Raw genomic sequence first — 14,890 nt, forward strand, 5'->3', positions numbered from 1 at the left:
AAGTCAGGCTGTAGAGGCTTCTTGCCCTGTTATTTTCTACTTACCTTCTCTGAAGCCATGGGATCTGGGCAAAGGGAAAGAACTTATTTCTTTTAACTTAATTTTTAATACTTTTTTTGGTGCATTATGGTCTCACATTGTAACGTAATTCATAATAATAGTGATGATATGCGTGCACCAGCACTTGATGGGCTTTCCTCTGGGTCCCTCCCCACTCCTCCACCCCCTTCCCCATACAGAGTGTTGAGACTGACATTGCTATTCTCACATATGTTCATACTGTCCGTGGAAGCGATTCCTTCATTGATTCTAAACTTATTTAACATCTTTTACTAGTGTCCCAGGCTAGATTATGCCAGAGTCTGACAAACTAAACAAGCAAATAACAACAATGGTAAAACTATGTAAACATCATTTAAAAGTTACTCTAAAAAAGTTGGGTACAGTTTGAGTTCTTTGAGTTTGGAGAAGGATAAAAGTCCTCTGAAACTTGTAGGAAAATATATTAATTTTTGTGGGTAAACAGTGAGTCCCCAGGGCCTGGCAGTGTGCAAGGACATGGGAGGGTATGTCAGCAAGTGAGCGCTGAACAGCACTACAGCCCAGAGTGGCAGCAGTTTTTATTATCTTTTGTTTCTGATACTGGGGATTGGACCAAGGCAGAGGTGTTCTACCTCCAATCTACATCATAGCCCTATTTTCTTTTTTTTTTTTAATTTGGGGAGGGGACTGGGTATTGAACCCAGAGGCATTCTACCTCTGAGCTATACCCCTAGCCTGATTTTTCTTTTTATTTTGAAACAGGGTCTCACTAAGTTGCTGAAGCTGGTCTCAAACCTGCAATCCTCCTGTCTCAGCCTCCCAAGTACTGGGATTATAAACCTGAACCACCACGCCCGGTTTTTTTCAAATTTTGAAACAGTAAGTCTGCCCAGTGTAGCCTCTCCCACCCAGTGTAGCCTCTCCCATGGGTGGTATTTTTTTTTAAGAATGAAGAATGGGGTTGGGTCCCTGGCAGAAATAGCCAAAAGAGAAAAACAGCTGGAAGAATGAGAAGAAACAGCAAAATATGAGGTCAAGAGGTCCCCAGGTCCTAGTGAAAATTTTTGAGAATTACCGAGGTATTTGGTAGGTGTGATCATATCTTGCTGGTGGTTGAATTTTCTACAGTGTGTAGGATGAGGTCTTGTACTTCTTCTTTTGAGTATCAAAGAAGACCATGAGCCCCAAGGGTTGGAGGGCTTGGAGGACACCATGAGGCAGCCCATTGGCTTATTTGGTAGGAATGACCTGGGTCTTTCTTTTGTTCCAGCCTCTGCCTCTGGACAGCTTATCACAAGCCCTGAGATATGCTACTGTTATTAAGCAAACATACCTGCTAGGAACAGAGCCTGTGCAATGAATGCTTAGCATCTGCTAACACACAGCACATTTTCTCATTCTCCCCATCCAAGATGCAGGAGGAACTCCAAGTACTTAAATTAACTTGGTTTCCCAGTATTTGCTTATTTGTATGTTTATTTGAACTGGCAAAGTGAAAGCATTCCCCATTTTCTGCCAAGGGTTCACTCTGTCTGGGATGATCATAGAAGTCAATTATAGTTCTTCTACCCCAACAACCATACTCCTACTCAAGGGACAGCAGGGGATTAGCATCTCCTTAATGTTCACCTTGGTTTACTTTCTAAACTAATTATTTAGACACTATGACCTACTGGTTCATTTCTTTTTACTCAAGCCACCTGGCATCACTTCAGTGTCAGGTGGACCTAGACATTAAGTTCAAATTTAACAACCATAACCACACACCTTTCTGAGAATGCTCCAGACATGTGAGTTGAAGGGAGGGAGTGCTTGAGACCCGGCTTAGTAGATCTTGAAGGGAAAGTATTGGAGCTCATAGCAAGTAGTGCTGGCTGGGGCAAAGGCCGTTGATGTACTGTGGGAGGGAGGAAAAGAATTAAGGAGACTGTCACTAGGAACATGCTAGAGGTGTTCCTCAGTTAAAAAACAACTGATATAAAGAGAGATGCAAAACTCCTAAAAACCACACGTACCTAGAAAGTGGTAGGATGGAACCCCAGCCCCCGAGATTTTTCTAGATAATGTACCACCCTAGAATGCATTTTAAAATTGCTGCTGTTCTAGATCATTCTCTATAGTACAGTTATTTAATTTTTCATTTTTGAAGTGCTAACTTGGCAGGAAATTGTCAACTGGAAACTTTATATGAATTTCAGAAATGATTCACAGTTTCTGTTTTGCTAAAGCCAACATTTTATGCTATCTTATTTGCCTGCAGTTACTGATTCTCTACCCACGTGTGTTAGAGGGCATAAATATTAGAAATTTTCTTATAAAACTATATATGTAATTTTAATTTTACTGCACAATTAGGTTATATACATGATTGTGTGTGCATTTAACAGTTCTCTTTGGGAACCCAACCAAATAATTTTATTTTACTACATCTATGCAGTATACCAACTGACATATGTCTACTTGATATTAATACAACAGTTATAATTGGTTCTGTGATATCCCCAGAGTAAATGATTCCATATGAATGCCTGATCAGAAAAAGGAGAGAATAAGACATAAGTTGCAAGAAATCTTTTCTGAACATACCATCATCTTCATCCTGGTAAGAGAAAGAAAAAAGAATATATTAACCTATCATCAAAACACAATTCCTATAAGGATAACTGCATTTATAAATTACATACATGTATCTGATTCTTTAGCAGTTATAGCTCTCCATAATAAATTTAACGTGGAGAACAATAGAACTTGCTAAGTGGTTTATGATTTTCTAATAAAAACAATCACCTAAGGACACTCCAATCTTAATATACTTAGCTTGAAATAGGTTCCGAGGCTCAAAGACATAGTAATATTTATAATATCTACGATGTACCCAAAAGAAAGATTCATACACAATCTCTCATTCAATTCCCCTAGCAACCGATTAAGAATTTAACATCCTCATTTTACAAATGGAAACATGGTGCTCAGGAAGAATTCCTAACTTGCCAAGAATTAGTTGCAGAAATGGATTCAAGCCCACATCTATCTGATCCAAAGTGCAGACTTTCTTTTTATTTTTGGTAACACAAGGCTTTGTTATGTTGCCCAGACTGGTCTTAAATTCACCATACTCCTGCCTCAGCTTCCTCAATAGCTGGGGTTACAGGCATGCATCACCGGATCTGGCTCAGCCTTTTTTTTTTTGTCTCTTCTTTACAATGCCCACTCTTCTTAAAAGCATTCTGACCTTACTTATTTATAGTGTGGCCTACAAGATACGTCTGCAGCCCTCACCATTTTTATCTGCAGGGTCGCTTTGTGAACTAGACAAGGGAAGGGACATTTTCTCTTCTCCTCAAATAAGACATGAGGTTCAAAGAAACAAAGTGGCTTTGCTGTTGACTAGCAGACCAAAAGGGGCAACTTGACTTGGCTAGGCCAGACCACTGGTGGAGAAATAACACTTCCCTCAAAGTGCTCTGAGGATTTAATTAGTTACTACATGCCCTGGAAGGTGCCAAGTGCTTTTTTCATAAAAGCTTGAAATCATTGGTCCTACCATACACTGAGCAAGGTAAGAGGACCACAGTCAAAATCACCATCCCAAAGGACCAACCGGGAGTCCCAGGCAAAAGCTGCATAGGTGCATGTGGGCTTACAAATTCTCCACTGTTGCTCTGGCTCATGTGCCGGCGAATCTACAACACCTAGATTCTGCTAATAAAAAGTCAATCCTTTCAGAGCCTGGGAACCTCAGGAACCTGATGTTACCCTTGCCGTCCAACCTCCACTTTGTCCCTCGCTCTTTGCAGTCAGGCTACTGTCTTTGCTGCCCCTGCAGGCTTCCTGGGCTGTTTATCCTTCCTGGGCTTAGGATATCTGAGGCTGGAATGCACCCAGACTTTCTAGTAGAGTGCTCCTAGTCTGTGTTCTTCCATCATTAAATGTTTATCATAAATCTCACCTTCCTAGAAAAGTCACCATGGGCTTCTTGCCCAACACAAATCTCTTCCCTCAGCCTCAGTAGGTCATTTCACGGCTGTATGTTGTTTAGCCTGTGATATGGGCATGCCTGTTTCCATATTAGCACTTTATTTGGCCAAACAGAGCATGTAGCACAGAGCTATGGATAGGGTAGCAATTGTGGGGTAAGCATTTCATCATGAGCAGGCATCTAATGGTTTTTAGAGGACTTAGAGTATGGAGAAACTTAGGCAGACCTGATTCAGATGCTGGCTTTACTAACTGTACAACTTGCGACAAGTATCTTACCCTTTCTGAACCTCAATTTCTGCTCAGTGAAAGAGAAAGAATGAATCCTCCTAGTCTCATTAAATACAAAGAATGAAGAAAGCTGGATGTGTCCAACCACCCTCCTTTGCTTGAGACTATGGCAGTTTCTGGGATGTAAGACTTTCAGTGCTAATGTTTAGTAAGCCTAGTAAAGAGTTGATCACCCCAAAGTAGCATTCAATAATGCTCTTTTTCCTCTTTCTTTGGGCATGGATGTGCCCAAAGGGAAAACAGATGCATTAGAAACTTCTGTGTGAGGCCCAGGCTCCCAAGCATTCCTCAATTTATGATTTCCCCCACTTTCTACCCCTTCTCCTTGCCAGTCACTCCCTGGTGGTGAGGCTACAAGAAACCCTGTTACCCTAGGAGCTCTGGAGAGACCAAAGCTGAGCGACACAGCATGACAGGACTCCAGGGAAGACCAATACCCCAGTGATGGAGGCCCCAGTATTCAAGAACCTGCTATGTGCAGGTCTTGCTCTAGGTGCTGGACTTTGGTGATAGCTTCAGGAAATGTAATCCCAACCTCTATTAAGCCAGCACTGTTTGTCCCTGCACTAAGCACTTACAAATGGCATTTTTGTACTTACGTTCTCTCTTCTGTCTGATCCCAATCCATGCCTGAAATGAATGAGGGCAAAGAAAAGGAAGTGAGCATCAAGAGTTTCAAAGAGCCTGCCAGGGAATATAATTTCCTAAATCACATAATGAGAAATCAGGCCCACTGAGCCATGGTAAAATGAGAAGCTGCAAATCCCAGCAGAAAGGCCAGGGAGAGGGAGCAGAAGGGAGCTCTGGTTGCCCACGGGTTGTCATCATCACATGCTGAGCTAGGCAAACCTTTGTTCTGCGTAGCTTCTGCAGCAGAGCGTTATGTATACATAGATTCAAAGGTTTAGTCAGCAGTCTAACTCCTTAGTAGCTATTAAATTTCACGAAGTAGATGTTTCTCCAAGCAAATGAAAACATTTGAGGTTATAGTCTTCCTGGCTGATGTTTTAAACCCACCATCACACGGCCCACCCCTTGAGTGATGGGTAGACAGTTGGAAAATGCTGCTGCATTGGGGCTTTTCCAAATGGGGCTTGGTGCAGTTGGCTCAGATGCACGAGCCAGGCAAGCAGATGTGGTGACTTCTGTGTGAGCCCGGCAGCAGGCTGCATCGTGTTCTTAGGGAGGGAGGTGGAGGAGGGGAGCTGTTGAGTATCTCCTGGGCATCAGATACTTAACCTCTCATAAAGCCACCTGCATTTATTGAAAATTTTGATCTTCTGATCATCCTGATGTTTGTTTCACTCATTTTTATTTTTAGCAACAATGCTTTGAAACGTGAGTAAACTCAATTGCTGAGGGTTTTGTTTCTTGGCATACCCTCACCCAGGTCCTGATTTCGTTCTCACAACAGCCAAGCAAGGACAATTGTTGTGACTCCTGATTGCACAGATGAGATCAACAGAAGCCTTGGTTGTATTCTTCCTAAGTAGCAGGGTTTGCCAGGCCCTGGGTGCATATGTGCCATTTGGTAAATAGCCCATGAATGACTTTATAGCACAATTAGAAATACTAGAGCAAACAGTAGTATTTTGCAGTTATCAAAAGTGGTTGGGCAGTAAGAAGGATACTTATGTTGACCTAAAAACCTCCCCCAGTTATTTCCTCTCTGCTCCTTGCATTGAAATAGAGTTGACAGGATGACTCCTGTGCACTGCAGGGCCCTGCTCTCACCACAACCCCATAAACACCAGTCACACCATACTCCTGATAGAACAGCTCTCTAATTCCTTAGCTAGATTCTCACTTTCTTCAAAGGAATCCTGGTGTTTTCCTTTCAGTCTGTTAAGTCTGAATATTCTGTAAATCACAGCAAACAAAGGTGTCACTCCCACCCAGGAGCACCCAGGGTGCCCAGCTCCCTGGTGGCACTGCCACGAGGCAGGCTTCTGGCATCACCCCTTCCATTTGAAGGGCAAGCTCAGGCAACACAAGACAGTTACTTTGGCACACAGGGCTTCTTCCCTGGCAGTGGACCACTTCTTTCATGTCTTTCCGTGGATGGGGGTAAAGGAGGCTTCGGTATCTTGGGTAAATGCTCCCCAGGGATCCTAATAAATTCAGAGAAAGAACGTGTAAGAAGCAAACTAAATTCTCAACTGGCAGAGTTCACCAGCACCCCACCTCAGCGTGATACCACGTCTTACCTTCCTGCTGGCACTGAGGGCTGAAAGAAGATAGGCCATGTGTATGAGTGTCAAAGCACTTTTCAAAGAATAAGATATAAAAAACAAAACAAAACCCAAACCAAGAACAGACCAGAAAAACAGCTTACCTTGTCAGAAAACACTGGTTTCTTTCCTGTAAACAAAAGACAGCAGGCCTTAAGTTTAGGACATGATAAACATGAGGTTTAAAAGCATTGTTTGATGAAACCATGACTATGAGTCCATTCATGGGATTAAGCATCAAGAAATCATTAGCTGATTATCTGAGCATCTAATTTTATAGCCTCAAAAATATTAAGTGGCTCTGGGTGTGGTGGCACACATCTATAATCTCAGTACTTGGGAGGCTGAGACAGGAAGATTGAAGGTTTGAAACCAGCCTCAGCAACTTAGTGAGGCTGTCAGCAACCTAGCAAGAATGCCTCTGGGTTCAATCCCCAGTACCAAAAAAAAAAAAAAAAATTAAATTGCTCTCCCAAGGTTACATAGTTTTGTGTATATACAAACAGTACAATATTGTGTTTCCTTTCAACATTTTATTTACTATAACTTATTACTAAAAAATTAATGTTTTCTGGGGTTCTGTCTCTTATTGACCAGTGTTTATGGTATAGCCTACGATTCAGTACCCAAAGGTAAATGATGATACCATCTGCCTGAAGATGCATCTTTACAATATGATTTATCCCATGAGGACTGAGAATGTGCCAGGTCCATGACAAGTCCTAAGAATATTGCCCCATTATAAAAAGCTCACAGGGTAATGAAAGAGACTATTAATGGTATAAAAGTATTTATTGCTTATCAGACTTAGTTTGTGGCAGAACTACTACTTTAAAGGGATACCCAGATTTATATCCGTCAGCCTGAATATATTTTTCTTTTGTACTAAATTTCTATTTTACAAAAATCTTTGGGTTTATGCATATTCTCTGGATGTGTTAGAAGTTTCATGTCAAAAGCCTAAGTATCAAGTGATGTGTACAGATGTGCCTGTATCACTTTGAACTCACTATGATGCATAATTAAATTGCATCTATAATAGTATATAAAAAGTCCAAGCTTCATCCAAAGAGTTTGTTCTTCCAAAACATTATGAACAGGAGAATAATTTGAGGGTCAAACAGGTATTTTCAGGATAGAATATCATTTAAAAGGTTTTAAAAATTGAAAAAAATAAGTGTACAAGAGTCACATGTGTGTCAAGAGATGGTCAGGACAATTTGATATCAGTCTTTCTACATTTCTGTGGCCCAAGCTCAAGGAGTGAGCAGGGATGGAATCTAATGTCAAGTCTGTCTTTACTTTCATGTTTTGATGCATTTCTTTGCAGTGGACTATTCTAAGTCCAAATGGACAGGACAGTTTAGCATAACTCAGCAGAACTATGACACAATTCAAGGAAGCCAAAATTCCAAATCCAACGACTGTAGACCATTTTGATAATGAAGAAGGAGACTGAGGTCGCAAAAGGCCAAATGCCTTGTTCAGAGTATCACTAAAGAAAACTAGGAAGGAACTGGATTCCTTATCTTTTCGGTTCCAGAGCTCCTTTCCCAGACCCATGTAGTTTACAGCTAATTAAAACCCAAGACCTCAACTACTGTGTGATGTGGTATAAAAAAAAGAGTCACTTTGACATCCAGAAGACATGGGTTCAAAATTTGCACAGACTTATGCAAAGATTTCAACCACTCTGTCTCTAAGTTCCATCTCCTGAGAAGTGGGAATGATAAGACACCCTGCTTTGGGGGTTGGCATGAGGATTACAAACAATATAAGCAAATTATGTAGGGAAGATAAAGCATTTGTCTTATAGTAGATGTTCGATAAATGGTAGCTAAGTTTTAGAACTGAATTGCAAAGAGCTCCATGTGGGGGTGGCTGGAATCTTAGGATAGTCTGTGTAAATTCTTAGGGGAAAGACTGCAGCATGCCCCATGTTAGTCACCTGCATACATTCAACAAAAACAACCTTGACATTTGAAGAGCCCTTTACAATTTTATAAAGCATTTCCTCCTTACAGAACCCCTACCTTTCAAATAGGAGACTGTGCCCTGAAAAAGTAACACCCCTGTGGGTCCACAGGATTAAGAAGCAGCCAAGGAGGCAGACTGCTGCTTTCCCAGACCTCTTGTCTCCTAGTCAATTTCCTCCCTCTGCACCACGAAGCCTCCTGCTGGATCTTGGCTGGAGAACAGTGAGATACTGTACACAGACTGAACCCATGAAGAAGCAGGTGCAGCCCAAGGGATCAGAGCCGGAGCTCGACAATCAGGCTCATCTAGATTTGGGTTTCTACCCACATCACCTTGTAGTTGAGTACCTCCATTACTTCTTCGTACCTCCATTTCCTCCTGTGTAAAATGAGGATGACTCTCATAGCCTCCGCTTCACAGCATCGTTGCAATAGTTAAATGAGGGTGGTATATGGGGAAAGCACGCAGTAAACACTCCATAAATGTGGGCCATCCTTAATATGCACCAAATATGGATCATACCAACCTAGTGTGAATGGCTCTCTGTCATATGGAGCTAATGAGCGGTCCAGGGGAGGTTTTGTGCTTCTGTCTACGGAAGGAGCAGGCACTGAAAGGAAAAAGGCTGAGATTGATTCAAAGAAGAAAGCAGACCTGGGGATGTAGCTCAGTGGTAGAGTGACTGCCTAGCTGGGTTTGATCCCCACCATGGAGGAGGAGGAGGAGGAGGAGGAGGAGGAGGAGGAGGAGGAGGAGGAGGAGGAGGGAGAGGGAGAGGAGGAGGAGGAGGAAGGAGAGGAGGAGGAGGAGGAAGAGGAGGGAGAGGAGGAGGAGGAGGGAGAGGAGGAGGAGGGAGAGGAGGAGGAGGGAGAGGAGGAAGAGGAGGAGGAGGAGGAGGGAGAGGAAGAGGAGGAGGAGGGAGAGGAGGAAGAGGAGGAAGAGGAGGAGGGAGAGGAAAAGGAGGAGGAGGAGGGAGAGGAAGAGGAGGAGGAGGGAGAGGAGGAAGAGGAGGAGGAGGAAGAGGGAGAGGAGAAGGAGGAGGAGGAGGACAAGGACGAGGAGGAGGAGGAAGAGGAGGAAGAGGAGGAGGGAGAGGAAAAGGAGGAGGAGGAGGGAGAGGAAGAGGAGGAAGAGGGAGAGGAGGAAGAGGAGGAGGAGGAAGAGGAGGAGGAGGAGGGAGAGGAGAAGGAGGAGGAGGAGGACAAGGATGAGGAGGAGGAGGAGGAGGGGGGGGGGAGAGGAGGAGGAGAGAAGATGGGAAGTGGGGGAGGAGGAGGGCAAGAAGTTGTTGAAGTTGCCGGGGCGGTGTTGGGCTGCCTGGCAGCCCGGGCAGCTCTTGTTCTTACACTTTGCTGTCTTGTGGTTTCGACTTCGGCTAGGCTCTTCATGGCTGGGCTGGGGTGGGGGTAGGGGCTGCGTAAAGGAAGTTCCAAACGTTAGGAAGTATTTCCAAAGCATCAGGGAAACGTGGGGCTTTAGTTCTCCAAATACGTCGGGATCTGGCTGCTCCTTTCACCTGCATGTCCCACTCGTACACAGCCACTTTGGTAGCTCCCTATTTGAGCTTCCCGAGCCTCACTGCTTTATGCAAGGATTTTCTGCATGGCGGTGGAGTGAGCATGTCACTTCTTGCTAAGCCCTCCAGTAAATTCGGTCACATTTGGAGCCATATGTCGACATTTTTATGGTCCTCTCTCCAGTGTTCAATGGACATCTCTTTTTTTTTTTTTTTTCAGTACTGGGGATGGAACCCAGAGGCATTCTAACTCCAAGCTACACCCCCTGTCCTATTTTTTTATTCTTTATTTTGAAACCGGGTCTCACTGAGTTGCAAAGGGCCTCACTAAGTAGCTGAGGCTGTCCGTGAACCCCAATCCTCCTGTCTCAGCCTCCCAAATACTGGGATTACAAACGTGCACCACCATGCCTGGTTTGTGTTTCTTCTGCCTAGAATGATCTTCTCCCAAATTTTCTCACAACTGGCTCATTCTGTCCCAGCCCAATGTCACCTCTCTAGCCATCATATTTTCTGCTCTCCTTTCTTCCTAGTCACACAGAACTACTCTAATCCTTTCTACATGTGTTTTCTTGTTTCTTATCTTCTCTCCCTAGCCCAAATGAAAACTGCATGAAAGCAGATACTTTGCCTTGTTCACAGTCTATCCGGGGCACCTACAATCATGGTTTGCACACAGCAGCTGCCCGCTCGGCATCTGTTAATTGAATGGGTGAATTCTGCATCCCAGTATCAGAACTGAAGCCCTTCAGATTTCAAAGAAAAATGTATCACTCTGGGGCGATCTGGATCTAAGCTTTGGTATAAAATCCATTCTTTCTGTCCTTCTAGTCCTAACACTTTGCCATTTGCCACAGTTGTTAAAGTGCTCCCAGTACCTGGGAGATTGAGACAGGAGGACTGCAGGTTCAAGGACAGCCTCAGCAAGTAGTGAACTTCGCATCAACCTAGCGAGACCCTGTTTCCAACATAGGGCTAGAGGTGTAGCTCGGAGGTAGAATGTCCCTGGGTTCAATCCTCAGACACACACACACACACACACACACACACACACACACACAGTGCTCAGTCACCTTTTAAAAGAACACATTCCCAGCTACTGACTCCTTTAGCCTGAACTTCTCAGGATCAGTTTGGGAATTTATCAGATCCATGAAAGCCAGACTGACTGCTTGTGGGGAAGGGAAAGGGGTTTGTTCCCTCCACCCCGCCCCGTTGCTCCCTGGGTTCATTGTGTTGAGAAATTGTGTAGTGTGAAGACATTTGTGCCACGAATTTCAGGATTCGGCCAGCAGATGGCATAAGTCTTTCTACAATATAGGACAAGGTTTGCGACCCACACAACCAGGAAGTTCTTTAACTTTACAGTGTTTCCTCTTATTTCAAGTGAAATGATGGCACAATACCTATTGGGGACTTTTTATCATACATATAGTTTATGTTGTTCTAGTTACAAAGAGAATGTTAATAAGCCTTATGACATAAATAGAAACCACTAGTATTTCATCTCCCCCAAAGAAGTACAGAGAACTTGGGTATGCGCTATCACAGCCTGGACATAACCTTTTCTTACAAAATTAAAATTAAGTAAGGATATGTATAATGTCATTTTCTGTCTGGCAGAAGAAATAACTGGAGTGGACACAAAGTGTCTTGAAAGAAAGGGGGAGGGGGAGGCCTACCGAGTGATTCCGGCCACTCGGCAGGGGAGGAAGGGCCGGCATTGGTCTCTGGGGGGGCACAGGAGGCTGCGGAGGGACTTTCCCCGTCGGAGGTCGATCTGTGCAGAAGTGAGAACATTGAAATAAAAGGAGAAATGTGAAACCAAAGTGGGCACTGCCCAGGCTCAGGGGGCTCCAGGAACAGATGCTGGACCTGGCTTTGTGCTGCTTGGAGCACCAGGAACACCTGATCTCTCTGCCTCTGCAGGGTAGGCCCAGCCTTAACAAATGCAGCCTTCAAGACAGCAGGGGCGTGAGAGGGGTGTCCTCAGTCCCCTGCCTGCCCCGTCCTGTCCCAGTTTGTCTTCCTCTCTCTGCACACAGAAGCGACCCTCATCCCACTTCACAGGAACAGGTATTATCAGAGATGCTATCAATCAATGCTTTCAAATTAGCTCCAACAGGACCAGGAGGGAGTATTTTCAGACAGAATTGTAAAAAAGTAAACATACACGTGCTCCTGCATGCTTCCATGCACACACAAATGTACACATGTGCATTGGTGTAGGCACACAGAGACACATGCTCACATGTATGCACATATATGGGAACAGAGAGACCCGGGTGTTTGGGCTGAGGGCCCAGCCTGGGACTGCAGGGTCTGGGGCTCAGGAAGCAGGCCTTACCGATATACATGGAGTTGGTGTTGGGGAAAGGCTTGGCAGGCAGGATGGAGCTCTGCAGAGCCTCCTCATCATTGGAGGGTGGTGGCTCGTAATCCGCATCGTCTTCCAGGGGCGCCTCTTCCTCCTCATTTGGGGACTCGTAGTCACCGTCGTCTCCCCCATCCTGGTCATCGTTAGGGCTTTCGTAGTCATCTTCTTCCTGGTGACAGAAGGGCTCAGAGCAGCTCAGAGGAGCTGCGGCACTCCATATGCCTGTGTCTGCGCTCTCCTGCCTTGCCTTACGAGGCTCACCCAGAGGCAGGCAGCCAAGGGCGGGACATTGCCCTGAGGGGCAGACCAAGCTTTGGGAAGGCCATGACACCAAGCCAGCAAGTCATGGTCTTGGCGCCTGGGTCGAGGTCTTCAATTGTGTGAGTGTTTTTCCTTTACACTGTTTTGTACAATGGAAAAGGAGAAAGAATGAGGAGGCTGCTGGAGTGGCAGTGGGATACAGGCTGTCTTGAGAAATTTGCTCCAGGCATCATCAAGGGTAAAAAAATCAACACCTGGATCATTTGTGATGATGCAGAGTTAATTGCCACTTCTGTTCCTAGTGCGTCTGCCTTTTGAAAGATTACTCCTCATTATAACCTATGGCAGTGTTGAGGGGCAAGCTAATGGAGGGAAACAGACAAGCAAAGCCTGTTAATTGGAAGGCAGATGAAGCTGTGTCTGGGAAGGAATGGTCAGCTGGGGTGCTCTTTTTTCTGCGGAGAGGCGAGTGTATAGAGATGACAGTGATAGGATGTTATTTGTGACATCCGACATTGTGCTGGAAGCTGCTTTCTTGGGAAAGAATTTCCAAAGTTTAGATTTTATTTGTGTTTTAATTTTCCTCCTTTATGAGGCTTAGAGAAAGGAAACCTAAGGCGCTAGGTGATTGCTTTTGAAGTGGTCCCTAGAAGTCATCATAATGACTTCCCAGCAGAGGAGGCACAAATGGCGAGTGGCTAATCACTGTCACACCAGAGTCAAGTGGGTAGATAAGCACGCCTCAAAGCTCTGCAGTCAGGGGCAGCAAGAAAAAACCAGCAGGAAGTTGTAACTTTTCAAGGAAGGCAATATACGAATATCCTAAATATCCCGACAGCTTGGAAAGGTGGCTTAAGGAAGAGTGTCTTCCTTATTCAATAGAAGGTTTCCTGTGTGCCTTTTCAACTTGAGAAGCTCTCCCTAATATGCGGATGCTAGGGAGGAAAAGGGTCATAGGAGGAACTCTAGATGAAGAAGGAGATACTAGAGATGAGCAAAGGCGACCTAACTGAGGGGATGGGAGGGGGAAGAGGGAAATTCTCTGAAGCACATGATGTACTTTAACAGACATATCAATGTCAATCACTGAGACAAACATGAGGAGGGAGGGGGAGGGAATGGGGCGGGAATTGGGTAAGGGCTAATTGGGTGATGTGTGCATGTATGTCTCACCATCTTGTACCCCATTAAGATGTATGACTACAATGCACCAACAAAAAAAAAAACTTGAAAGGCAAAGTGAGGGGTGAATGCCTTCCTCTGAAAACGACTTTGCCCTGCTCCATCGATGTTTCTATAACTTGAGAGCAGGTAGACCACACCTCTGGAGAATAGGACTTCAGAGCAGTGGCCTAGGCTGCAGACAGATGGCCCATCTTCAGCCCCAGCTGCCCTCCTTACACCCGTTGTTCCTGACTTTCTACCATCTCTACAAGCCATTTCAAATGGCAAGTCTTTTCTCTCTGCTTCTAGAACAGTGGTTTTCTCCCAACTCTTTGGCTTTAGTGTATGAATGCAATGGGTTGAAAATCATATTATATTATCTGTGTCATACAGATGTAAAAATGCTCCCATGGTGGGGTCCTTCATCCCTGCCCATGTTCCTGCAAGTCCCCCTGCAGAGCTGGGTGCTTCATGGAACTACCAAGTTTTCTAGCCACCCACATTTGGAAAACTGATGTACAGAGAAGATTGAAGATTCGCCCCAGGCAGAGCACAGTTGGGCTCATGGTAAGCAGCAGCACTGACTCAGCTTCTGGGCAAAAACATAAACATATCTGGGGAAACTTTGGCATTCTTTTCCCTTTTGTACAAAATAAATCTGTTGTGTTTTTTGTTTTTCCATAGAAAGCACAAGTTTTGTTTTAAAAAATTTTGTTGTGTTTCTGATGAAATGTTTTCATTTACCACAATCCTGCTTTCTAAAGATACTAGAGACATCGTTTACCTGAAAGACCACTGGCCTGAGAGTCAGGCGGCCTGGGTCCCAGGTCTGCCTCTAACTAGCTGTAGGGCTTTATTTAGGTAAGGCACTCAAAGTGCCATGGCTTCATGTGAACAGATTGGGCTACAGTCCCTGGCAGAGCTCTTAGCCTCCTCTAGCTTCCTGGGGGGTGACCAGATGTAGTTTGAGGGAAGACAATGCACGCAGCCCATCAGGCTCTTAAAAGGGTCACTATATCCCCTCAGTTGTAGAAACCAGGTAGCTGTAGAAAC

General features: G+C 44.6%; 1 protein-coding gene across 1 annotated transcript in view; it reads right to left on the reverse strand.

The window, feature by feature from the left end:
• LCP2 (lymphocyte cytosolic protein 2) overlaps positions 1-14,890 on the reverse strand; it is a gene marked incomplete at both ends in the record, with an annotated part of 41,385 nt that overhangs the window by 8,840 nt on the left and 17,655 nt on the right. The window contains 10 exons of the mRNA XM_080699403.1: positions 1,810-1,939; positions 2,629-2,641; positions 4,911-4,941; positions 6,315-6,422; positions 6,519-6,538; positions 6,647-6,672; positions 9,046-9,129; positions 9,866-9,932; positions 11,718-11,815; positions 12,383-12,581. Coding sequence (XP_080555529.1) covers positions 1,810-1,939; positions 2,629-2,641; positions 4,911-4,941; positions 6,315-6,422; positions 6,519-6,538; positions 6,647-6,672; positions 9,046-9,129; positions 9,866-9,932; positions 11,718-11,815; positions 12,383-12,581 — 776 coding nt within the window. The remainder of the gene's footprint in view (positions 1-1,809; positions 1,940-2,628; positions 2,642-4,910; positions 4,942-6,314; positions 6,423-6,518; positions 6,539-6,646; positions 6,673-9,045; positions 9,130-9,865; positions 9,933-11,717; positions 11,816-12,382; positions 12,582-14,890) is intronic.

This window comes from Muscardinus avellanarius (assembly GCF_963383645.1).
Source record: "Muscardinus avellanarius genome assembly, chromosome: 7".
Classification (NCBI taxonomy): Eukaryota; Metazoa; Chordata; class Mammalia; order Rodentia; family Gliridae; genus Muscardinus; species Muscardinus avellanarius.